The 24143-nt window shown below is 39.4% G+C and overlaps 1 protein-coding gene across 3 annotated transcripts in view; it reads right to left on the bottom strand.

Annotated features, from left to right (window-relative positions):
- Positions 1 to 125: 125 nt before the first annotated feature.
- The window catches only part of vps53 (VPS53 subunit of GARP complex), a 32691-nt gene continuing 8673 nt past the window's right edge, over positions 126 to 24143 (bottom strand). For 2 of the 3 annotated variants that reach the window (XM_008425566.3, XM_081614577.1), the window contains 18 exons: positions 22212 to 22298; positions 21465 to 21580; positions 20922 to 21041; positions 18337 to 18415; positions 18090 to 18233; positions 17858 to 18000; positions 16076 to 16217; positions 14704 to 14805; positions 14526 to 14620; positions 13283 to 13525; positions 9496 to 9643; positions 9270 to 9352; positions 9087 to 9165; positions 8643 to 8791; positions 8479 to 8548; positions 8241 to 8378; positions 1643 to 1747; positions 126 to 692 (listed from right to left, as the gene is read on the bottom strand). In XM_008425566.3, coding sequence (XP_008423788.1) covers positions 522 to 692; positions 1643 to 1747; positions 8241 to 8378; positions 8479 to 8548; positions 8643 to 8791; positions 9087 to 9165; positions 9270 to 9352; positions 9496 to 9643; positions 13283 to 13525; positions 14526 to 14620; positions 14704 to 14805; positions 16076 to 16217; positions 17858 to 18000; positions 18090 to 18233; positions 18337 to 18415; positions 20922 to 21041; positions 21465 to 21580; positions 22212 to 22298 — 2214 coding nt within the window. In that variant the 3' untranslated portion in view covers positions 126 to 521. The remainder of the gene's footprint in view (positions 693 to 1642; positions 1748 to 8240; positions 8379 to 8478; positions 8549 to 8642; positions 8792 to 9086; positions 9166 to 9269; positions 9353 to 9495; positions 9644 to 13282; positions 13526 to 14525; positions 14621 to 14703; positions 14806 to 16075; positions 16218 to 17857; positions 18001 to 18089; positions 18234 to 18336; positions 18416 to 20921; positions 21042 to 21464; positions 21581 to 22211; positions 22299 to 24143) is intronic. The other variant, XM_008425567.3, reaches the window with a different exon arrangement.

Raw genomic sequence — 24143 nt, forward strand, 5'->3', positions numbered from 1 at the left:
TTGTAGGCCACTGCTCTTTCAGCATCAACACCCGAGAGAAAAGTCCCCTTTAAAGACGACACAAATAACATTTCAGTCCGCTCTCCATGCTTAAGCAGTTCATTCAGAGATACACCATCCCCCTCTTAATATTCATAAACAGTAAGTTTAATTAACATCTTAGAATCATCCATGATTAGGTACATTAAGGAGCAGCAGGAGACACTCTGAGCAGAATTTAATCAGCAATAGTACGTTAGGCCATCTGAGATCATTGACGTTAGTGTCACGGAAACAACGGTGGGAATTTACAGAAACACAGGACGTGTGCAACAGCAACAAACCGTTGAGGAAGTTTCTTCATAACCGAGCATCGGACGGGTTTGTGTGATACCATCGCTTAGAAAGTTTAGCCAACTTTTTCCCCTTTCTGTAGCTCTCCGCTCTAACTGAATCGAGTCTAATGAAGTCTTTGAGACGCGTAGCTGCAAAACACCTGAAAGGCGCCAGCAGCGCCTGTTATGATCAAGATCTGAGTCTCTTCACAGTCTCTTTTTGATGAGCTTCTCCAGCTTGCGGATACGAGACGACTCTTGCTCTGGGGTGGGGGCACTGAAGGACAGGGATGGGCCGCTGTCGGATCCAGAGGGTGGAGTGGGTAACCTCTGCCTGAAGAGCTCCAGCATGCTGCTTTGTTCACTGCGCTTCAGACCCTGCACACCCACACAAACCCGCACCAAAAACACAATGAACATAAAAAGAAACAATTACGGAACATGCTTGAGGGTGTGGGTCTAGCATTCAATATCAGTTCCAGGACTTTCTCTTATGCTACCAGTTTGGGTTAATTTATAAGGAAAAAAAGAAAAGAAAAGTGTACATAGGTTTAAAGAGCAATGGAGTGCAAAATCGGTGAACTTAAAAACTCTTCAGTGAATCAAGGTGCAACAATATTTTATAACCTCTAAAACTGTCTGTCATGCTATTTGTATAATTTAAAGTGCCTTTATCGAGACTCCAGAAAGAGTGATCAGATCTGTGTGGAGCACAGAGTAACCCTTCCACCTGCTGCTGTTGCACACTGCTGGTCAGCAGGCTAAAATGCCAACAAGACAAATTAGTGGCTTGTTAAAAAAAAAAAAAATCATGTTTCCATTGTTATGCAGCCGATTGCAGGCTGTACCAGAGCAGACGGCCCAACTAATTAACCAATTACTTTCAACTTATTGTACCTATGTTAAGTGAAATTTCAGGAATTGTTCAGGACTTGAACACATCACAGTATGAAAGCTGGATATAATCTCAAAAGCTCCTGTAAAATGTGTGATGGAAGAAGCACTTACACAACCTGTCGCTGGAACAGAATAATGCCAAGAATGTAGTCCAACAATAAATGGTAAGATCGGGGTGTTAATGCACTTATTAAAATCCTCCAGTCAGACTTTTATTTCAAATAAAATAAATCCATAATATAAAAAAAAAATTGTGAAAAGAAACGTTCCCACTGTTGATCAAAGACTGAAAGTCTGCTTTCAACTAAAGGCTGATTTAAATTACAATTAGTCATTTTAGACCTTCTTTCAGTTCACTGGAACAAATTATCACAAACTAGGACAATAAAACAACAGCTTATTTAAAACAAGGGTAGAACCAACCAACTTGCCTTCATATCCAAAATCTTTTGGAAGGTCTCCGGGTTGCCATCGGCCAGAAGTTTGATGTAGTTATCAACGAACACCACCGGCGGTTCATGTGGGGCCATCACCACCTGCGGAAACATTTACAGTTTATTGTAGTTTTCAACCTTTCCACTTGTTCATTGATACTTTCCAATTAACCAAAATAAGATCACAAAAGAGGTCTTTGAGGAATCCCACATGGGGCCTCGGTGATCCACACACAGGACCACTTGATTTAACCAAGTCAAAGAAGCTGCATGTGAAGTCAGAATTCTGGTTTTATTTATTCTTCGTACCGCTTACATTTTCACCGTTTGCAAACCCGTTACATCATGCGTGAGCGGATAGGAAATAGTTTCACAAGACATCTTTTCAAAATAAAAATTGATATGGGTTATAAACAGACACAAAAATGACTTTTTATATTTCTTTTTGAAAGTGCGAAATGAGGACAACAATGTTTTTTCTTTAAAGAATAAAGCGAGACTGACAGCATCTACAGATCAACCTGACACAAAATCATTCCCTCAATGTTCCAGCTACAACATGCTATATATGTGAACGCAAGCTTTGCATCTTTTACACAAATTAAAATCCATGAGCTGCACACGGAGCATACAGGAATCACAGCAGGACAGAAATGGAGGGAAGAGCAGGCGGGAGAGGCTCAGGATTCCCTGGAATTCTCGGTTTTCTTACGGGACCTGCTAACTGAGTGATTTACTTTGCAACTGTCCTGGAAGCGGGCCAAGAGAAAGGCCGACGGGGACCGCGGACATAAAAAAGGGAAATAAATTGGAAGAGTTAGGAATGAAAAAAGGGCATTAAACGTTAGAGCGAGAAATGGAGAAAAATTCAGCCTGGACAGGGGTGGGGATGGGGCTGCCTTTGAAATGCTCCCCAGAAAGAAAACTTCAGAAGAAGAGAAGAAAGCTGGAGCTATGGTGGGCTGGGCTGAGAGAGTGTGGAAAACAGCCACGTCTCACAGGCATTGTGCAGGCCAGGAGAGGCCATCTCAGACAGACAGAGAGAGTCTTATGTTCTTTGAACATAACTGAGCTCTGGCTCACAACACAGCGAGCCCAAACAGATTCATTTTTTTAACGCTCAAAGCAAAGAATCTGACAGCTGCTATTAGGAGACAGGATCTTTACTCAACTTTCTCTAGTGCTTCTGCTTCTTTAATGACAGGAGCTTTACATTTTATGTTGTCACTTGCATATCTTTGCACTCGATTTGTCTTAATCACGGCTTACTACCGTTACTCATCCCTGACGTTTTTAAACTTTTTTTTTTTTTCTATTACTGCGACTCGTATTTGTGGCGAACCTTTGTCTTTCTGGAGTCCTCTGCTTTAGTGACATTTTCAGTGACATTTTACAGGTGGGGGATTCAAGGCTCCATCGATCCCTGGGGTTGCTGTAAATATGTGTCTGGTAAACCCTTTCGCAAATCTTTCCGTGATCCAGCAGTGGCAATCCCACACAGAATCAGAATCCTACTTATTCTGTCGTAGCAGGACATTCTTTATCTTTTACGGCTTTGTCCTCTCTTTGTCAGTCATCCTGATTGAGTTTTTTTGCTGTGCTTGTGACCTCAGTCCTGTTAGTAACTTAATTCCTGCAAAGCTTTAGATGTTGGACAGATGGCCTCACGTTTACTCACTCTGAAATACTTTGGTATACAGTGGGGTTTGAAGTGTATTCAGTGAATCCCACATGCCAATGTCCAGTATGTACAACACAAGCCCAAATCATTGATTCTCCACCACCCTTGCTTCCTAAGTGATATGAGGCATATGTGCCAATATGCTGTGTTTGGTGTTCTTCAAATAAAGAAGTTATCTGGCTGTACAACTGAACTTTAGTTTCATCTGTCCAAAGGATATTGGTCAGTTTAGTTTTTTTAATAGACCCATGTGCCTCAACTGGCCTGAAACTTTAGTCTTTTTTCCTATTGTGCCCCTCAAAATCTTGAGACAAAGACATTTCTGGTGACTCACATCCAGGGTTTGTTCCACCTGCTCTATGACACTAAAGATCAGGACTCATAAAGACATGGCCAACTGAAAACTTGCTTTTAATCTAGCAGCACCCAGACTAGCGGCCTCTGGCTATGCATTGTTGTTTGGTGGAATATTTTGTATTTACATTTGTTTATTGTGCTGTTCTGAATCTTTTAACATGCAAACAAAAGCCTGCAGAGTTTGAGATGGAGATCTACGTTTTTTGTGTTGCAATTTCTGAGTGATGCAAAATCTAACCTTGTGGTGATTTCGCTGAGATGTTCACTCCTTGAAAAATTGTCTTCAACGTTTTTACACAAGTGAATAATCATTCTCATTGAAAAATGTACTTCAAATTATGTGGAAATGTCCTTATGGCCATTCCCAGGATGATGGCTACAAACAATTGCTTCTATTCCTTCTTGGCTTTGTGCTTATGAAAACCTGTATACTCCACACTTGCAAACTTTGAAAACCGTAGTGAACATCGCTGGATATCAATAAATCAACTGCATTTGATTTGCAGTACCTGACTGCTACATTTCCTTAATTTTACTTAAATCCAACTAAAGCAGCAAGGATGTATGTAGTTGCTTCTCATTACATCAATGACATTAAAACTTTCTATTTGCTATAACTTTGCTTTCAATCCATTAATCTCAAGCAGTCTTGCTGCAGCAAACACAATGATGCAGGGAGACAAAGCAATAGATGAGAAAGTGCACAGTTCAGAGCATGTCGCAACGGATATTTCCCAAATGAAAACAGATCATACTTATGCAACGGTGAATAAATGCTAATGCTTAGAAAAGCTGATTTGAATATCATACAAAAGGGATCAAGACTTTTGTGAATCTAATTTACCTCCCTGGATTAGTTACATATGCTCTCAAGGGTATAAAACACAACCTAAAACAATGCTGCTTCAGTATAAAGCACTGGCTGGTCTGAAATTAAATAAACGTGGAGCCGGCAACCACGACTATCTCACAACAAGCATTAAACACTTGTGAAGCTCCTGCAACTCTCACTCTAAACTGTTAACTTTACTGTAAGGGTAAACCGGATTTAATTCGAGTCCACAGCATCCTGAAGTGCAATTTGAAACCATCATTGAGTGAAGGCAGAGGAATTCCTGTGTTGACCTTCTTACAATAGGTTTGTCTTTGAGAAGTCTGAGCCCAAGGTGGAAGCAATTACCTGGGAGGAACATCAATGTTACATAAAGTCAATGGCTGAAATGCTGGCCACAGGCCACAAGTTTCTCTTTCCTCTCTGTCAAAAGCCAAAAATCATCAGAGTAAACCTTTGCTTGAGTCTTTCCAGAGAGCCTGCCACAATACTGAGAAATCAGCCTTTTATCTTGGTTTAGCTTTGATAAAATACTCAAGGTACCCACTCATTTTTCATGTGAAAATTCTGCTCTTTTGAAGGCTCACAGTGCCTCAGTCCTTTTTAGCAGAATATTAAGAGCAAAAGTCCAACATTTCTCCACAACTTATTAGCAGAAATTTCTAAATCGGAAGGAAACGAGGAACGGAGGAGGGAGAAATTCTGGAATTGCACTTATTACAGTTTGCTTTTTCCAGACCTGGAAACTATTTTAATCCAATATACTGTCGCTCATGAAAAAAATGCTCAACACATTACATATGCAGCATCGCTGTATTTCAGTCGCTTGGGTTGTTTTCTGAATCTGCCGTTGCAAAATATGTACTCCTATAGAACGCTTGGCACTAACAATTTTCTGCTTATATCTCTTCTCGTACATAATATCAAGCCTTCACAATGAGATTTTCTACCCTGCTTTCAGAGTAATGCACTTTAATCAATCTAAGGCCTGTATGCAGCCTTATCTCCGTCTGACTTCTTCAGAAACTGGATAGATCCATTCTAGTTAAATTGGGCCCTCAGGCAATCAAATAAAAAAAAAAAGGAGTGGGCCACTTTGAATGAATTTATGCAACCTCGAAAAGGGAAAATATGTTAAATTTGAATCAGATGAGATGAATGGAAAATAATTTATATATATTTAGGCAACTCCTGCAGAGGACCATGTCAAAGCTTAAAGAGACCACAGAGAACAGACGGCAACACAAAACCAAATATGAAATGGTTGACAGGCGGGTTGTCTGTGTCGGTGTCTGAGACGACCCGAGTGTGCCACAAGGCCTTCATGTAAGACAGGCTCACTTATCTCCTGGTCTCTCAGTGAAAAAGGGCTAAGGCAGCACGATCACAGCGGATCAGGCTCACTGTAAACACAAAGAAAGACCAGCCCAAGGAAGGAAAGAAGCCCTCCTGGGAGTCCAGTAAAAATCAAGGGAGCGCGTGACTTTCTCTACACCCCAGAGATGGTTAATTAGGGCGTAGTTTGTGTGTGGCTGCCACATACCGGGGTCCTCCAGAGCCTCATAAGGTAATTCTGAGAAAAGGCAAAATGTCTGTCCTGTGATTGCCCTCTTCGCTGGAAACATCATCCAATTTGCAATGCGGTGCACTGCATGTGTGGGCGGAGGGTGTTGTCACGAGCAGACACTCACACACACACTCACACACACTCGCACCTTTCCACAGGCACAACCACACGCTGGTTTTAAAGGTATATGCCTGGTCTTGGCCTGTTGCTCATTCATTAAACCAGTGCAGCTCCAGTCCTGTTTTCTTCTCGCCTCATGTGAGATAAGCTATTTTGTGGAAACATGCTCATAAAGTGCTATTGTGAGAGGGGATAAAGACACAATTAAAGGGCTATTCTGCCAAAAATAAACTCGCAGTGGATAATCTGCTCAAGTGACTAACTCAAGGCAAGCATTTAAAGCTGGCTCAGTGGTTCGACCACAAACACTGAGGGGAGAACTGTTTGTTTGGTCTGTTCTTGCTTCCCATGGTGGAACCTCGATCAATGGAAAAGCAGCCGTGATTCAGTTTAGTAGAGTCAACATGGGCATGAATGTCACCCATAATTGAGACAATTCTTTTGTCAGGGTGAAACGATCAAAAACAATAAACAACAAAGAAAATGCACAGCGAAAATAATAATAATAAAAAAAAAAGCCAACACCTTTCCATTCAACTGAAATTTGCAACCATCCAGATGTCATCTGAAATAAAGTTTCATGGTTAGACAAGAAAGATTGGATCAGTCTCAGTGACAAGAAGCATGTCTAGAGAAGTAAAGGTCACACTTACAAGCTTATGATCACTACGGCAAATGTCAAGTTACGTCGTGGCTGAAAGGCTGCTTTGCTGGTGCATTGCATAAAGTAGACACTGTTCAGCCCAAAGAGGGCGGCACTGAGATTGTTTTAGGCAAAATATTGCAGAACTCGACACATTTCTGAGAAAATGTCAACATTTGCAGAAAAACATATAGATAGCATCTCAAGGACACATTTATGGCCCTTTTCCACTGGCTCTAAAGGTCCCGGCTCCACTCTACTAGTACTCAGTAGTCTACTTCTTAGACAATTTATCTGCAAAATTATAGTGGATTTGGGATTTAGTTACTCTTTAAGTCTCTGGAATGACCTTGAACTCAACCTTACTGAAAATTTGTGGACAATGCCCAGAAGTTGGTTTGGTGAAAATACAAGAACAACCAATTTTATTGAGCCTGACCATTTCTGAAGAACATTGCCAGAACTTGAAGTTTTTTATGTCAATAAAAATGTGTTTTTAGTGCGGTTTGCTTAGGAACATTTATCCAATATTAGTGGAGGAGTACGGTATTTATTTAGCATTTGAGCCTGTGCATAACATTGACCCAGTGTGAATTACAGAAAATACAAAAATTATTTCAAATTCAAACACAAAATTTTTGCTTTAAAATTCATTGAAGTTGTGTGATACATAACCTTTACACTATAAATGAAAGCAGTGGAAATAAACCATTAAAACCTAAAACGACATGATGGGTAGATGTAAACTTCTGCCTCAACTCTCTTGTATTTAGTTTTGCCAGTCTATTTTTGGTCAAAAGTCTAAAAGACTTTTTTTTGTCTACTTATGTTAGACAAAAAAGTCTAACATAAGTAGACCTGTCAGTGAAGAGCTGACATGTTTAACCGGACATGTCAGCTCTTCACTGTCAACTCTCAACTCTACTAAACGGAAATAAAGAAAATCTTTTTCAGGCCACACACGTAAGAGGGTTTATCTGAAGAGTCCAGCCTTTAAAGGGCACCAACCCAAAGCTCCGGTTGTAAAAACGACCAACACAGATTGAGCCACTTAAGTTAAATGTCATAAAATGTGAAGTGTCCTATAAGGTCAGCAAATCAGTAATACTGTGTTTAAGTTGGGCAGTCTTGTATATAGAGTCAAACTTAAGATCTCTTAAGAATCCGTCAGTCAAACAGATGCAAAGTAATCCTGAGTTTATCCAAGCAACCTATGCTGTTTAATCCTCAGTGGCATTAAGAGATGAGACTGAGTTTTTCCAAAATTCATTAAATAAAGCTTGCACTCATTTAATTTTTCCACACACACCGACTTCAAAAAGAGAATGCGTCTGAATAGAGCTGCTGCACAGAAGCCTAGCAAGTGATCGTTCATACCTTAGCCCAACTCCTCACCTTAAGTATCATCTCTGCACGCGTCATGCCTTTCACTACAATCTTGGTGTAACTGGCAGGCGCCTTTCTGAGCACCTGGGAGCCTATGGATGGAAGATCCAACAAAACCGTCTTCAGGGAGTGTGTATCCAGGAGGAGCTGGTGGAGGAAAGTGACCAAAGAAACTTATAATGCCACTCAGTAAAATTATCACCAGGCGGAAATGACCTCAAGAGAACTTGGAGCAAATTAAACTTACTTGCTCGGCTCCCACCATGCTGATAGGCTTACATCTGAACAAGTGGTTAATAAATTTAGGAATGAAAGAGCTAAAAAAGAAAGATAAAAGTGACAAACATTTAGCTCTAACAACTTTAACGCCTTGCTTAGAATAAAAAAAAAAAGTGCATCTGTGTGTAATACTTTGTAAACTTGATGCAAAACTGTGTGAAGTATTTTCGAGTAGAGGCAAGGTTGTCTCTGATGATGGGCACGTTTTGCTTAATGTGCATGATGATTGATGTGACGTAAGGACTCTGGTCACCCACATGCTCCACGCTCTGCCACGGCATCTGAGGGTCAGATAGCGAGAGGGAGAGAGAGAGTGAGCAGAAGATCTGGTCGCAAACACATCTAATCGCGCGGCTTACATGATGTGACAATCCATTTAATCTAATTACATTACAGACAAAGACAGAATTATAATGTGCTTCTGGGTGGGAGCGATAAGTTCACAAAACCACCAGAAATGCAGTGTTGTAACATCTATTGACATTACAGCTACAGGCAAAAATATATTTATTTGTCTCTTAATGAATGGCAGCTGTTTGATTTAATTTTATTAAATGTTTGACTGTTTTTATAAACCTTGCTCATAGCACTCAGAGCGGGATCGCAGGCAGCGTCGAGATCCTGAACCAGCAGCTGGATACTGTTTGAGATCACACTGTAAAAAAGAAACAAAAAACAAACAAAAAAAAACAGAAAACATTAAAAATTTGGTTGTTGCACAGAAGATGAGTGTGTCTCAGCTCTCTGAAAAATGCTTACGTGCTGAAAGTGTCCATCTCCCCGGTCAGATTTATTCTCTCCACCAGGACCTTATCTACTTTTTCCTTCAGCTTCTCCTCCAGCTGAAACATAAATACACGAGAAATGTAACACACAACACTTTACAACCCTTCAGCTATAGTGGCTTGAACGTGGTTGCGTACAGCATTAAACGAAACTTTGCATAAACTGTCCTGCAAATGCCAGCCATAATTTATGCACATACCTGTTGTGTGGTAGCCAGACAGTATTCTGCAGTACTAAGGATGCTGCAGATCAGGCAGAGCTCATCTACATTGAACTTCGCTGCCTCGTAGCCTTCTTTTTCCTTCAGCAGGCTGGTGATGGTGAGACCCCCGCTGTTACTGCTGGATCTGGACATGTTGGAAAAAAAAAACAGCAAAAAGAGAAAGAGCAAAAAAAGCAAAGAGATTAGGATTTAGAAAGCATTATTCATTTATCTGAATTAGGTTTTTTTTTTCCTTTCAGTCACTCAAAGCATGTACAGCCTGAGAAATTGTCCATTGTCCAAAAAGTCCACATTCATAAATTACGAAGTGGTAGAAAAAGTAAAAACTAAGCATGTCACACAAAACGTCTACACCTAATAGATAAAGAATGTTTAGGTTATAATGGATCTCGAGACTGGCATGAAAATAAATCTTATAGTGTACCAGGGTTCATGTGATTCTTCACAAGTCACCAAAGTGCTGAGGTAACAAGAGAAACAAGTTGATACGCAACTATTAAGAATGTGGGAGCAAAATGATTCGTTTACAGAAACAAAAGGGCAAGAAGGTTGGGAGAAAATGGCAGCACATCAGTATAAAACAAGAGTTTGAAACGACCTGAAGCCTTTCCAGCCAGCAAGTCTTTTTGTTTAACTAAAATAAACATCGTATTTGACCTCAACTCTTATTCAGCATACACTCATATCATCAGAGACAAACCCCGCTAACCTCTGTCAGGAGCATGTGAAGCACTTAGGGTGTCAGACCGGCACAAATGTTCGGTGTGAACCACTTAAAAAGCTTCATAATTAGGCTCTCCACCAATTGTACTAACATTTCTAACCTATCATTTTAGGTGGGTCCAACAATAGCTGCTGGTGGCACTGTCATCAATTGTTGATAAAAAGGTAAGTGCAATGTTCAGGTTTTTTTCTGAGCAAATCGAACAGTGGAGTTGATCTGGAGAGGTGGCTAATTTGGAGCACACCGGGAGAGATTATTTGCGGATTCGCTTATATTGGGGCTCAGTAGTAATAATCAACAATAGCTGCTTATGTGTGCTGATTGTTAATCAATTTGAGGCCGAGCTGGAGAGGAAACACTGCAGTTTCCTGAGATGGGGGTCGGCTTTGCCACGATTTTCCTTTTTTAAAATTCTAACCTCTGCCAAATGTAATTTTTTTTCAGGTGAACATTAGGAGCTACATAAATATATAAATATTTTTTCAACTACAGGTAAAAATGACATTTTTTAATAACTTGGCCACAAGGGACATAATTATACACAGATGCAAAAAAAACGGGGTCCAAAGAGGCCACACTGGCGACACAATATTAATAAACGTCATAACACAGACGTGGGTAAAACCACAACATAGTTCAAACTCCTTTTGAGGGCCCCTTTCAAAACCTCACAAAACTAATTCACAGCACACCCCCACTTGATGGGTGTCTGCAAGTGTGTGGATTTCTAAAGAGTCTGAGTGCATCCATGACAGTATTTGTATACGGCTCAGAATATGGCATGCATTAGTTGAAAACACAATGCTGTAATTAGGGTGCAGGAATATCTCAGTCCATGTGTGTGTGTGTGTGTGTGTGTGTGTGCGTGTGTGCACCACAGCCTAGGATGATTTCTGATGTGGCCAATGAGCCAGAGATGTTTTCGCTGGTAGCATATTAGGCTTTGCCACAACATAACCAACTCCAGATCGCTCATGGCATGCCATCCCTTATCCCTCAAACGCAGTGAAGACAGAACATGGTGGTTTCACATATAACTGCAAACCAGGCCTGCAATTTGCCAAAAAGAATGAACAAACACGGGCGTGGCAGGCTCAAACAAATGAGTTTGTTACCATCTAGAAAATTGCAAATTCCCAAAGCTGGGCTTGTTTACAGTGTGGGCGCAAATTCAGTTCTAAACAGCATTTACAAAAACATCCTCACAGCATTTGAGGTGTTTACTGAAGTGTTGTAGTTATTATGTTAACTGTTGAGGCTAAACAGGAGTTTAAAAAATAAAGCTGCAGCCAGGAGTTATCCTAATTGAATGAAGTGTCATTATAAATGTACCCCAATCAAAACCTGCCCAAAACCCATAGCGAGGTAGTTATTATGTATAACTTAGTCATTTGAGTCAACTGTGTCTCAAATGACTCATATCCTGATTTGCAACTAAAACCCACAGGACAGAAGATCTCGAGAACCAGGGTAGGAGACCAATGGAGTAGCTTAGATAGAAAATATAATAGCTTTGAGAAGTGTTTAGTAATTAGTTAATTTATTTATTTTTGTAACTTTTTGAAAAAAAAGAACCACAGAGTATTTTTAGTGCACCATACATTTTACTTTTACTTGAAAAATAATATTAAAAACTAAGTTTCTCTGATTACATTTTTTCTTTTTTTTTTTTTTACGAAGTAGGTCAGAGGTTACGATCAGACAGCTATTATTTGAGCAGCCTTGTTAGCAAATACTTTGACTGGAATCATTTTTGAATGACTACTTTTTACTTCTACTTGAATAAAAATATATTTCGGTAAAGCAGCTGTTGAGGACAAGTTTTGGCTGCTCTGCCCACCTCTGACAGCTAAAATCACAAACTACCAGATTAATCCCATTTTCTGGTTCAATTTGATTAACGCCAAACCCATAGAATCAAGTTTTCACTTAAATAAAACCGTTCTCACAACGTGAAGTAGGAACTGTCAACGTGTCGCCTCATATCCTGATTTAAATACAGTTTCAGCGCTAATACCACTGAAGCACACAAAGGCCCATCTTATATCTGAAACAAGTAACCTCAATGATCCTTAACTTTTTGGAAAATGGCTGTCCTGCTGCATCTGGAATAAAACTAACACAGAATTTGAGAAAATGAACATCGTGCTGACAGTCAAATATGGTGGAGGTATTTGAGTTATGCAGCAGAAAAATGACTGGAAGTCCGACAAAGGTTCTGCCTTTTCCCAGTCAAAGCCTGAACTTCAGTTCCATTGTAAGTAATGTGCCACCACATTACCTCAAGAAGACCATTCATGTTTGGACCCGAATTCTAATAAAGCGATGTAAAACACTCAGTGCTGGTCAAACCCTTGTTAAGCAAATACTTCATGTCAGCTGTTGCCCCCAAAGGCGACACAAATAGTTATTAGGTTTAAGGGATAATCTCTTTATCACACAAAGCCACGTTTTATATGTTTAAATAATCTTTTTCATATTAAGAACCGACCTGGAACATTAAAGTGTGATCGAAAACCAAACGCAGAAGAAATCTGCATGCAAATAGTTATTCAAAATACTGTATATGATGACTCAAGATTTGCTTTGAAGTTACTTACAGAGTTAATATTTTTATGTTTTTAACATCTTACATTAGTGATCAGCATGATAAGCATGGCTAGTTGTACCAAAGCACTTCTGAGATTTCCAAATCTTCCATAGTTCATTATGGACTGAAGTTGAAGAACTAAAACAATTAAAAAGATCCACTTTCTTGTCATCAGGTATTTGTCTCTTGTAGCCTAGGTGGAACGCTAACTCATACAGAATATACCTGATTTTGAATGCTCATCGATAACCGCATCCACACTGAAGAGTGTTGCATTTAGGTATCTTAACACTCAGTGGTTATATTTCTGAGTTCTCGCCTGAACGGTCACCGGTCAGACAAAGTTGAGCTGAAAATGATCTGATTTCATTTATCATCTGATTTCTTAAAGTTTCTCCTGACATTTAATTGATCAAGCAAACAAAAAAAATTAAATACAGCGCTCTCACTTTGGCAGGTTGCCAGACAGGATTTTCCAGGCGTATTCTCTGAGGAACTTCTGGAAGATTGTTGTGAGGGCGATCATGGGTTCGCCAGTACTCAGTTGGGAACACTGGACCATACACTTCTTGTAGTAAACGAAGAGGTCGGCACAGCTGGGCAGCACTGCGCCACCCTCCTCGGTCCCTGCCTTGGGTGGGCCTTGTGCTCGGAAATCAGCCACAAAGCGGTCAATCAATTCCCCCAGGTTCCTGCAGATGAAGAGACAGTTAGCCAAAGCCACACAGGTTTTAAAGAGACACGCGCACATATTTAAGCAGCAGAATTAAGGCCATTTCAAATGAAATGAATTATTTTTATAAAAACATTAAAGACATATGATGAGTCCTTATAAATAAATAACAAGCAGAGAGGCTGAGAGCCAACTGGATAAATATACAAGAAAGTGTTACTTGTGCCAAATTTTCTGTGCTGCCAGTTGTTGTGGCCCAGTTCTCCTGAATCAGGCAAATAAAGCCAAGGACAAAACAAGCAGGCCACTGTTCTCCTCAGCAACGTCCCACTGGGTACAAGCTGATTTGGCCTCTGCTTTTTGGACTGAACTGAAATGAGGTTGTACATGTAGCTGCCCTATGGGTCAATCCTGTCCCCTTTGGACAGGACAAATTTTAGGCTCCTCAGATTTGCATACAACTCTTTCCGGTTACAGAAAATATTGCCAGAATTAAGGAGGGGACCGACTGAAAGGGAACTGAAGTTTTGTGGTTAAAATTTGCAAAGGTGGTTGTTCAAAAACTAACAGTGCAGAAATAAGCAACAAAAGCAACAAAAGAATATAGTTAATTTTTTTTTTTAAATGAGCAAATAAAAAAGACCGAAACGTGAATCAGACAAAAGAAGAGGCAATCTAAAGAAAAAAAAAAGGAAAGAAAGGAGAAAGAGGTGGGAAAGAAAATAGGCATATCTGCTGTGACAGCATTTATTCACCCTCCCTCTCTCTTTCTTTCAGTCTCTGTGGTTGTGCAGCTAATGGGAAACATTTCTGCCACAGCGGAGACAGAAGCATGCAGAGGAACAAGAGCTGGAGAGGCAGGAGGAGGTGAAGCAGAATAACAGGAGAAGGGGCTGATTGATGAGCAGCGAGTCCAAAAAGCATTCACGGGCCAGCTTTACATACAACCTGCTCTCAAATCTGGCGTTTGCACCCTAACCCACTTCAGTGCTCTCTGCTATTATGAGTGTGTCGCTCACTTGTCTTGGGACTCAATGTAGACGTAGAGATGAGGCTCAAAACACTTGGAGATGATGCCATGGAATGGATTGTCAGGGGCTTTGGGCTTCCTCGGCTGAAAAAAACAAAAAATTCAAAACGTGATCAGCAATCCGACTCTTTTGAAGTTGCTATAAATTTTAGGCGACTTCAACTTACCTTAGCAAGGTCTTCGTCCTTTTCTGATCCCGCATCTTCCCCCGGATCGTCCTCTAAAAATGGGTTAGTTTGATCTAGTGGGCTATCTGGTCTCTTCTGCTGCTGTAAAAACATATAACACAACCTCTGTACTAATCTCTAATGCACATTTTGTAAAGACAAGCGTTCATTGTAGTTGGAATAGTCAAGGTTTCAGCCCTTTCCGATAGATCACTTGTTGTGGTGCTTTAATCATAGATTTATATAATTCAACTCCAAATTACTGGCCGAAACACACAGTTTACTGGACATGGGTCTGAAGTGAACTGCAGACAAAAAGGGCTTCTGTGAAGCTTTAACTCTATAAGGTCAGGACGAGGTTGGCCTACTTGGCTATAACTAATCATGCCCCCATTATCTGTTCTCACTGCAACCGTCACTTCCTCCTTCACGCAAAAGACATGACCTGGATTAAAAGGTGTCTTCAGGCGTCAAAAATGTTGAGGATGAGAATTGAAAAAGTAAAAACAGCTATTTCATTTCAACACTTTTCCAGTGCAAAAAAAATAAAAAAATTTAAAACATACGGGATTTTACAGGACATAGCAACACAAACATTGCCCTACAGATTCATTCAATCTGAAAAGTGTGGTGTGCATACGTTTTTAAAAAAAAATGTTGATTCTAAATTAAAACTAATGCAAGCAAGTGCCTTCACAAGTCACCTCAGTATACAATATCTGTTCAATGAAGGCCTCAATATCACATCAGTGACATTCTCTAACACCGATGTTAGAGAATGTCAGTGAACAAACAGCATCATAAATATCAAGAAAGCAGACAGAGCAGACAGGGAGAAAGTTAAAGCAGAGTTGGATTTTAAACAAAAGTATCTCAAGCTTTGAACCTGCTGCAGAGCAATGTTCAATCTACCATCTGAAAGTGGACCCTAACAAGACTTCTCTAATCTGTTTGGCTGGGCAAAAGTGGGGATTAATCAGAGAGATAACTCTGGAGGAGCTGAAAAGATCCTCTGCACAGATAGGAAAATCTGTGGACAGTAGAGCCATTAATTGCACACAACACATCTGGCTTTATGGGAGGAAGAAAGTCGTAGTACACAGACAAAGCCAACATGTGACCAACTATTTGGCCAACACGTATTGCATAAAATGTTATATCAACGCCACACAACACCTGACCACACATTTCTTACTTTGTAAAAATGATGGCAGCAGTGTTTGCATTACTTTCTGATGTAACTTTACTGTGAGTAAACAGTGCATTTGACTTTTGATTGAATATTCAAGTTGGACAGACCTTTTCTGAGGAGATAATAGAGTTTGGATCAAGCAGACAGAGTTTTCCTTGTGACTGTGGAAACGTTTCTTACCCCAGGTGTGTCCGTTAAGGTGCATCCTGTGAAGCGCTTGGCCAGCAAACCCTCAAAGTTTGTCGTCCTCTGGATAGCGAACAGAAGCAGTTTGACTTCAATTTCCTTTGCCCGTGTTCGCATCACCTTGGCTAGTTCCACCCTTTTCAAACACACACAACAGGAACTTGTAGATGGCTTCAAAAAGGGTGTTTCTTTGCAACTTGCCCAGGCACAGTTATTCAAATACTCCACCAGGTGTTTGCTAATTGCCGCTGGCTAATCTGAAGGAACTGGCTGGGGGAGTGGCAGAGGAGGGCTGCTCTGTGAGGCAGAAGCTCAGAAGTTTGGAAACTGCAGCTCTGAGGAGAAGCTGCGCCCGGAAAGCGGCGCTGGCGTTTCCACGCAGGCATTTTCACGCAGGCGTTTTGAACAGAAAAAAAAAGGCTGCTGCGGAAAATCCAGGTATGTTTTTGATGAGGGAATAAGATTATAACATAATGTAAGGTTAAAAAAAGACGATTTTACACAATACTGCGGTTTTAACAACCTGCTGAAGAGAACTCTCTTATCTCAGTGTTGCTTTATCATAGCATGGCACCAAAGAAAAGGATAAAAACCGACTCGAAAAACGCATTGTCATTATGGTCATTATGGTTCGGTCGATGTTAAAATGTCAGTCTTCTTGTAAACGATACTGACGGGCCTTTTCCCACGCTGTGTCAAAATTGGTTTCAAGGTTTAATTTACCATCTTCAACTGTCCCAAGATATTTGTAAGACTGCACTCTCTCAATGTCTTGAACTTTGATTAAAGTGACCAGTGCACACGTCAAATTATTTTAATTCAAAGGCACTCACAGTGGTTGTGCAAAACTTTTTAGAAATATAAAAACGTAACTAAACTAAAATGAGGCGCAACAGTTGTTTACAAAATCATGGTTTCCTTTTCAGTTCGTTTTCTCATTTCATGTTACCACCATTGATGCCACCTTGTTCTAAATTCAACTTTTTCCCCCAGCTGTCCACATTGATGCCTATGAGTATTCCTCTATCTGTAGTTAGACCTTCTGCAGATGATACTTGCAATTTTCCTTCATTCAAGCCACTTTTGAACAACCTGTTACAGGCAGAACTGTTGCCTTTATCCCACTTTGATGGTCTGTGTGAGAGGCACCGACATGAAATTGGTGAAAAACTGTTTGTGAGCCTTGATGTTAACAGAGGAAGAATTCACAGAACTGAACAGAGAGGGCACAGAAGCTGTTGTGTTGCAATGTCAGACTTCTGGTTTCAAAACATCACTGCGCTTTAAAAAAGCACAAGAGGGGGTTGCATTACAACAATTTAGCTTGACTTAGCAAGAGCCAGCAATGACAGACTCATCCGAGTGGTTTTATGGTGAAAGGAGCTTCGGTTGCAGCCAGAAGCAACACACAGAGGCCAAAGCCGCTGCGTACTTTCAAGCACGCAGAGGCTTGAAAAGTTGAGGGAAAAGATGGAGAAGTATCAACACTGGGTCAGTGCTTATGTGGGCCATTGACTTCAACTGCTGAAAAATTTTTTTACTCGTTCCAGGAGTAGAAACTCATCAGCAATTCAGATCAATTCATAATGCTAAGGATTGGAAATGACAAGTTTCTTCAATGTCTGTGCATTATTTGTTTTACTGTTTCCCGTCACTTTCTTCCCTCTGTCTGTATAAATGATTAGCACTTAGAGCAGTCACAAACTATGCAATTAATTCCCCAAGCTTTGTTTGAACACCCGTGATTTTTGTGTGTTTTTGTTTTTTTTTTTTTACTTGGTGATGTGGCAGAACTCCACAGCGATTCGCTCCGTCATGCACCACTCTTCAGGAAACATGCGACCATATTTTTCCTCGTAGTCTACCAGCTGTCGCTTGATCCAAGCATAGCGGCGATCAATCTTATCCAGCCAGGCGACCTAAAAAACGGAGGGGACAATAAATAAGCTTTTTATTCAGGCGCCAATTGTGCACAGCGAGATTAAACAAACATTTATTTTAGTCTCACGTCTTGATTTTCCTGGAAGAGAACCAGATACTCCGAGAGGTGCTGCCTGATAAACTTTTTGATGATCTCCTGTTTGATGCGCGGGTCGAGTACGTTCGCCACCAGGCAGGCATCTCTGAGGACATTACTGGGTCCACCGGGTCTCTGTGCGGACGCATTTAGACATCAAAGTTAGTCTCCTTACTTGAGGATAAGGGGGAAAAAAGGAACATGAAAATAAGGATTTTTCTTTATATAACATGTTTACCTTGGAGCCTTGAGCAGGAAAGGCTTCTTCAAAATCTGCCAGAATCTGAGTCCCCAGCTCACTCTGTGCTGCCTTCACTCTTTCAGAAACAAAACAATTAGATTGGGCTGTTAATTGTTCTCCAAAGCAGCTCGGCTCAGCATTTCAGAAGAGTTAAAGCATTATTCTGCTGGATGTGACTATCAATTAATTCCACTCCCTAATTACTGTGGCAGAGACTTTTTATGGCTAACAACCAAATGAAAGATCATTTGGCTTAATTAATGTACAAACATTAAATACAAGGACACCGATGAAAAATGTAAAAGTAAAATAATGCAACCCTAAAGCTGTGCTCAGTTAATGATGAATCTGTAGCAGCCTTTCATCTGGGCCCACTAGTGGAATTAGCAATGCAAAATTTAGCATAAACTGGAAGGAGAGAAGAGCAACTATTGCATTTAGACACCTAATGGGCTGCAAGTTATTTGTTCTGTTTGTCTTACAAACAAACAAGCACACATTAGATCATATTTTATAAGTTGCTGAAAAAAAGTTACTATGTAAATGAATTGGCTGCTTAATAAAACAAGACAAAGTACTAAATATCACATACGATGCACTCTGAGAAAATACATAAAAAGATTAATTTCAAAATCCCGAAACAGATACCAACACAGAAAATAGAAGAATGTCTAAATTACCGTAATAACATTGATGTACAACGTAATTATAAGAAAACAGCAATTAAAAATATAAATAAATAAATAAAAAGAAAGAACCTTGAGATTATTTTTGGAAAAAAATCAACATTCTGCCTCTCAGGTTTTCAGGTGTCCCGTTTCACAGGAAAGAGCTATGATAAGAAAATATCACCTTCGTTTTAATTTAGGTATTATGAAAAGACACCTTCTAGAAAATCCTGATAGTGTTTGTTGGAAAAAAGCAACTCTGCTAAATATGTACGGTGAATGCATTTAAGAATCATTAAACTAACCTCATTATTTTACAACACAAACATGGAGCCAAAAATGAAAGAAAAAACCTCATCACTAATAAACACTAATCTTCCATGGTGACAGATTTCATATGCATTTAAGAATACATTTGATTAAAAGATATAAATAATTTATTAATTATACATAACTGTTTAATTCCCTAGCAGCACATTTAAACTTTATAATGGATTATAAAAGCTATACATTATCACAGGCAGGGCTGCTTTGGGTGAAACTTCAATGTTCCTGGCTAATCTTCTCCAATGCAACACTTACTGACAAAGTTTAGCTGCAGAAGCTCAAATTGGCAAGAGCTTAACTCAGAACTTGAGGCTTAGAAGTATATAAAAAAAAACATATCATTTATGTCCCATTCATTAAATCAATCCTTTACATACATTTTAAGACAGATGCCTACAACTGCCTGAAAAAAACTCTCTTTTTTTTGTGCATTGGATATGTAACCCCATTATTTTTTGATTTTGACATGTATTTCTTTATTAGTCACACAGGGAATTAAACTTTTACTTTTATTTTATCCTTGTTCCTTCATATTTATATTTTCAGTTTCTTCACTGAGAGCAAAGTGAAACAGAAGCCCGATTCCACGTGTGCACAAACTTTGCGAACGAAGCCGATTCTTATTCAGATCCTTCCAGATCAGCCCATGTTTGTCAGACTGAAGCAGCCCTGCCTTGATGTTTGTCCCTTACTTGTGTTTCCCGTCGTCCACAGCAGAGCTGCAGCTGTTATTTGGTATGAAGACTACCTACCACACCTCAGTCAAAGCAGAACAGAAGGTCTTTCTTATAAGTTTATACAAATAAAAAGTCTTTAAAAAAAAAAAAAAAGCATGATTATGAAACTGGTCAATGTGACCAAAGCAGATTCCGTCTTTGGAAAATATTGGTATAGATGGAAAGAGGATAACAAAGACCTTTTATGTTTTGTGAGTGTTTATAGAACTGTTTGTTCAAACCAGACAGCAACATATTGTTGCAAGTGACTTCAGAGTAAACAAACATCCCCAAGTGGGTAAAAGCCTTACAGAAAAGCACCAGGCATGACATTTGATCTTAAGCACATACAATTTACACTCACATAAATAATCCTATTTATTCAGAGACAAAAACACACCCTGCGAAATGGGTGTCGGTGCCATCTTAAAATAAATAAAAAAATATGTTGGAATAATGAGGGCCCATTCAGATGGTTTCCTTCCTGTGTTTTCCTACATGTGCAGCACAATGTTTCTATGTGCGTATATCTGCATAAACAGGATGTAATACACAGAGCCCCTCCCCAAACAAAGGAACCACTTTTCAACAGTTCAGAAGAAGAGATGAGGAACATTTTCAGCAGAGAGAGGAAGGGAGGTCACCCTCTGGCTGCTGGAAATGAGCTCCAGAGTTATGCTGATCACCAAACACCCAAGTGTATAAGAATGCATGCGTTTGTGTGTGTGTGTGTTTGTGTGTGTGTGTGGGTGTGGGTGTGTGCGTGCACGTGTGTGCGTGCGCGCGCGCGCGCGTGTGTGTGTGTGTGTGTGTGTGTGTGTGTGTGTGTGTGTGTGTGTGTGTGAAGGGGGCAGGGATATAGCAGTGTTACCTCTCTGAAAGCTGCCTGATCTGGGGTATGCCCATGTATTTTTGGAAGTGTTCAAGCACATTAACCACTCCCTGCAGCAAGTTGGCCACCTCTCCATACTGCCGCTTTCTGGTCATGGCTCTAAAATGAGAAAAAAAAAATGTTTTATTAATAAACATTTGCTTAAATAGTCCATCGCTACATCTTTATTATTAATGTATCAAAAATACTGCAGTGAAAGATCCTTAAATTTAAGAAATAAAGATGTATCAGGAACTTGTAGGAATAGTGTTCACAGTTTAGTACCAGTTTTCTTGAAACAAGAGGAAAATCTGCAGCATATTCCTATTTTTAAATGAAATGACATATTCTATCACGTAATGGAATGTCTTTCCGCTACTTTTGTCTCTATTAAAAATTAAACTATGAAACTGAGTATTTGTGATAGACTGCTGGATGCAAGAACTCGCATCACACTAACAGCTGGTATTTCCAAATCCATACATGCAATCCCATGGATAAGAGAGGACGTAGTTTAGGACAAATAAGATAGGGTGCACCCACTCCAAAGAGTCGACACCCCCCGCCAACATGTGCAGGTGGTTGAGGGTGGTTATGGAAGTAGTGAGGTGGCGCTTGGCATGATCCAGCTGCTTGATGTCCCTCGTTATCTCCTTGACCTGCGCAGCGCAAGACAGAGAATCAAATTTTAAATAGAGGAGAAGGCCCAATAAGCAAATGTAAACCCCTCCAACACTTTTTGCTAACAACCATGGAAAACCCCTATAATTAATAAGTCAAACTCCAACTAAGCACATACACATAAAGGGTGTTTTTTTTTGGCAAAAATAGCATACTGCAAAAAAAGAATAAGAATAAATGAATTCATTTCAAGGCTTTTTACCCATCTGTGCAAGGCGTGCCAATGTTGAAATAGTGAAAAACAAAGCATTTTTGCTTCTTTTAGAATGAAAAGGCATACTATGTACAAAGATCTGCATGCCCATTCCACCTACAGCACCTCCGACGCTATTATTCCAGTACTTACCCAACCCACTGACCTTTCTATGAATCTTACTGGGATGAAAGCACACACACACACGCACACACACACCCACGCGCACACGCATGCACACACACGCAGTAATGCTTATAACAGCGACACAGATGGAAGGTGCATTACCTTAACTTATAAATAACATTATCAACACTGCTCTCCATTCTCAAAGAAATAAAAGCTGCATCTCCCATGTGCCACAGAAAACACATCCTGACTGATTCATGTTTTTGTGCGTGTTTTGCTGTGCGTACCATTTGTTCCGACTTCTCTGCCTTGTCCTTAATGTCTTTGATTTTGCCAAAGAGTTGCTGGATGGCTATCTGGGCCTCCTCCAAAGCCTGCAGAACACAAACACAGCAACACTAAACACACATTCAGAGGAGCCTGCATTGATTAGTTACCGCACGACAATTATTATAGGCACTCCATGTCGCAAAGTCTTTGAAAATAGATATTATGCCACCCACAATCGAGTTTTATGCTTGAAGGCACATCAAACAGATTGGCATTCAACAATAAAAGACTTGGAAAGCCTTGAGGTCTAATGCTTGTGGCCACTTTAAATGATTGATGGAAGTCCAACTCTTTTGAAGCAACGTGTTTTTTGTCCTGTACTTTACCTAAACTGAGTGCATAAACTGTGTAGCAGTTAAGTGCAAATAAATTGCAGGATCTACAAAAAAAAAAAAAAAGTACAAATACAGGTTGCATGCTGTGAATTTGCTGACATGAGACATCTGTGTTTCCTCCTCGTTGTTTATCGAAGATGCAGATATAGCCAAATGCATGTAACATTAATAACCACCCAAAAAAAGTTGCAGAATTGGGAAACAGACAAATTCCCTGCACACTTTTTAGTAGCATAAACTGCCTTTTGTGTCTTTAATTTAAAGTATTTTCATTGACTGAAGCTCTGCTGGTTAAAAACATCCAGCTGTACAAATGTTAAAAATACTCAGCTGAGTAAAACAGTGGAAACATTGATCCCATTTCTGTTTCAAGTAAAATCAATTACATAATGTTATGCAGTTTTTGTTTATAACCTTTGTGTCTTAATTAAGGTGAAATAATCCAGGTTAATTTGTACACCGATTACATGCCTACATGCTGCCATTTTGTCCCATATGACTTCCATATAGAATAAATTCAATTAATAACATCTGAAATCTTTTCATTTCTTTTGGGCTTTGATTCCAGTTTGGGCCTGTTAACTTTTTGTAAAATATTACAAATTATGATTAAAATCAAAATAAACTGATGTTGAGGTGGAAAACATTTTCTGCTGGAGTCAAGTAACCACATCTCCTTACAGTAAACTATGAGCAGAACATAGAACTGGTTCATTGTACCAAAAATCATGTTCATTGTGAAATTAAAGGTTTTGGTAACACTTTATTTGAAGGGGGGTGAATAAAACTGTCATGACACTGTCATAATCATGACATAACACCTGTCATGAACATGAATAAGCTTTCATGAATATTTATGACTGTTGTCATAAAGCGTCATTCGGTAAATTATGACACTTCTAATACAAAGTTGACATTATTCAAAATGTCATTACTGATTAAATTTTACCTTTAATAACATAAAGTTACCTAATTTCTAAAGTGCAATCAGAAATACTTTTATAACAAATTTATATCAGTAATGATTTCTTGGTTAATGTCAAGTTGTCATAACAAAGACATTTTGAATAATGTCAACTTTGAGTGTCATAATTTACCGAATGACGCTTTATGACAACAGTCATAAATATTCATGAAGGCTTATTCATGCTCATGTCAGGTGTTATGTCATGTTTATGACAGTGTCATGTCAGTCTTATTCACCCCCCTTCAAATAAAGTGTTACCAAGGTTTTTTGTGTTGTCAAGATTATTTTATTAGTCTAATACCAACCTAGTTAAAATACATTTTACTGATTCTAATGGACAAGAAATGTCAGGATGAGAATTACAATTTTCAAAATAGTTGGTAAACTGGAGAACTATATGCATCAAACTGAACTCACTCTCAATGTGTGTTACTGCTTGTAGATGTTAAGAAAAAATAAGGGACACACTTAAAACTGTAAACTTTAAGAAGCATTTGTAAATTATTCATTGTGGATGTTTGAGTCGAGTCATCAGAAGAATTTGTTTCCTCTATTTAAATTAGTTGGTGTCTAAAATTATGCTGCTA

This window comes from Poecilia reticulata, chromosome 13 (genome assembly GCF_904066995.2).
Source record: "Poecilia reticulata chromosome 13, P_reticulata-male-v2, whole genome shotgun sequence".
Lineage (NCBI taxonomy): Eukaryota > Metazoa > Chordata > Actinopteri > Cyprinodontiformes > Poeciliidae > Poecilia > Poecilia reticulata.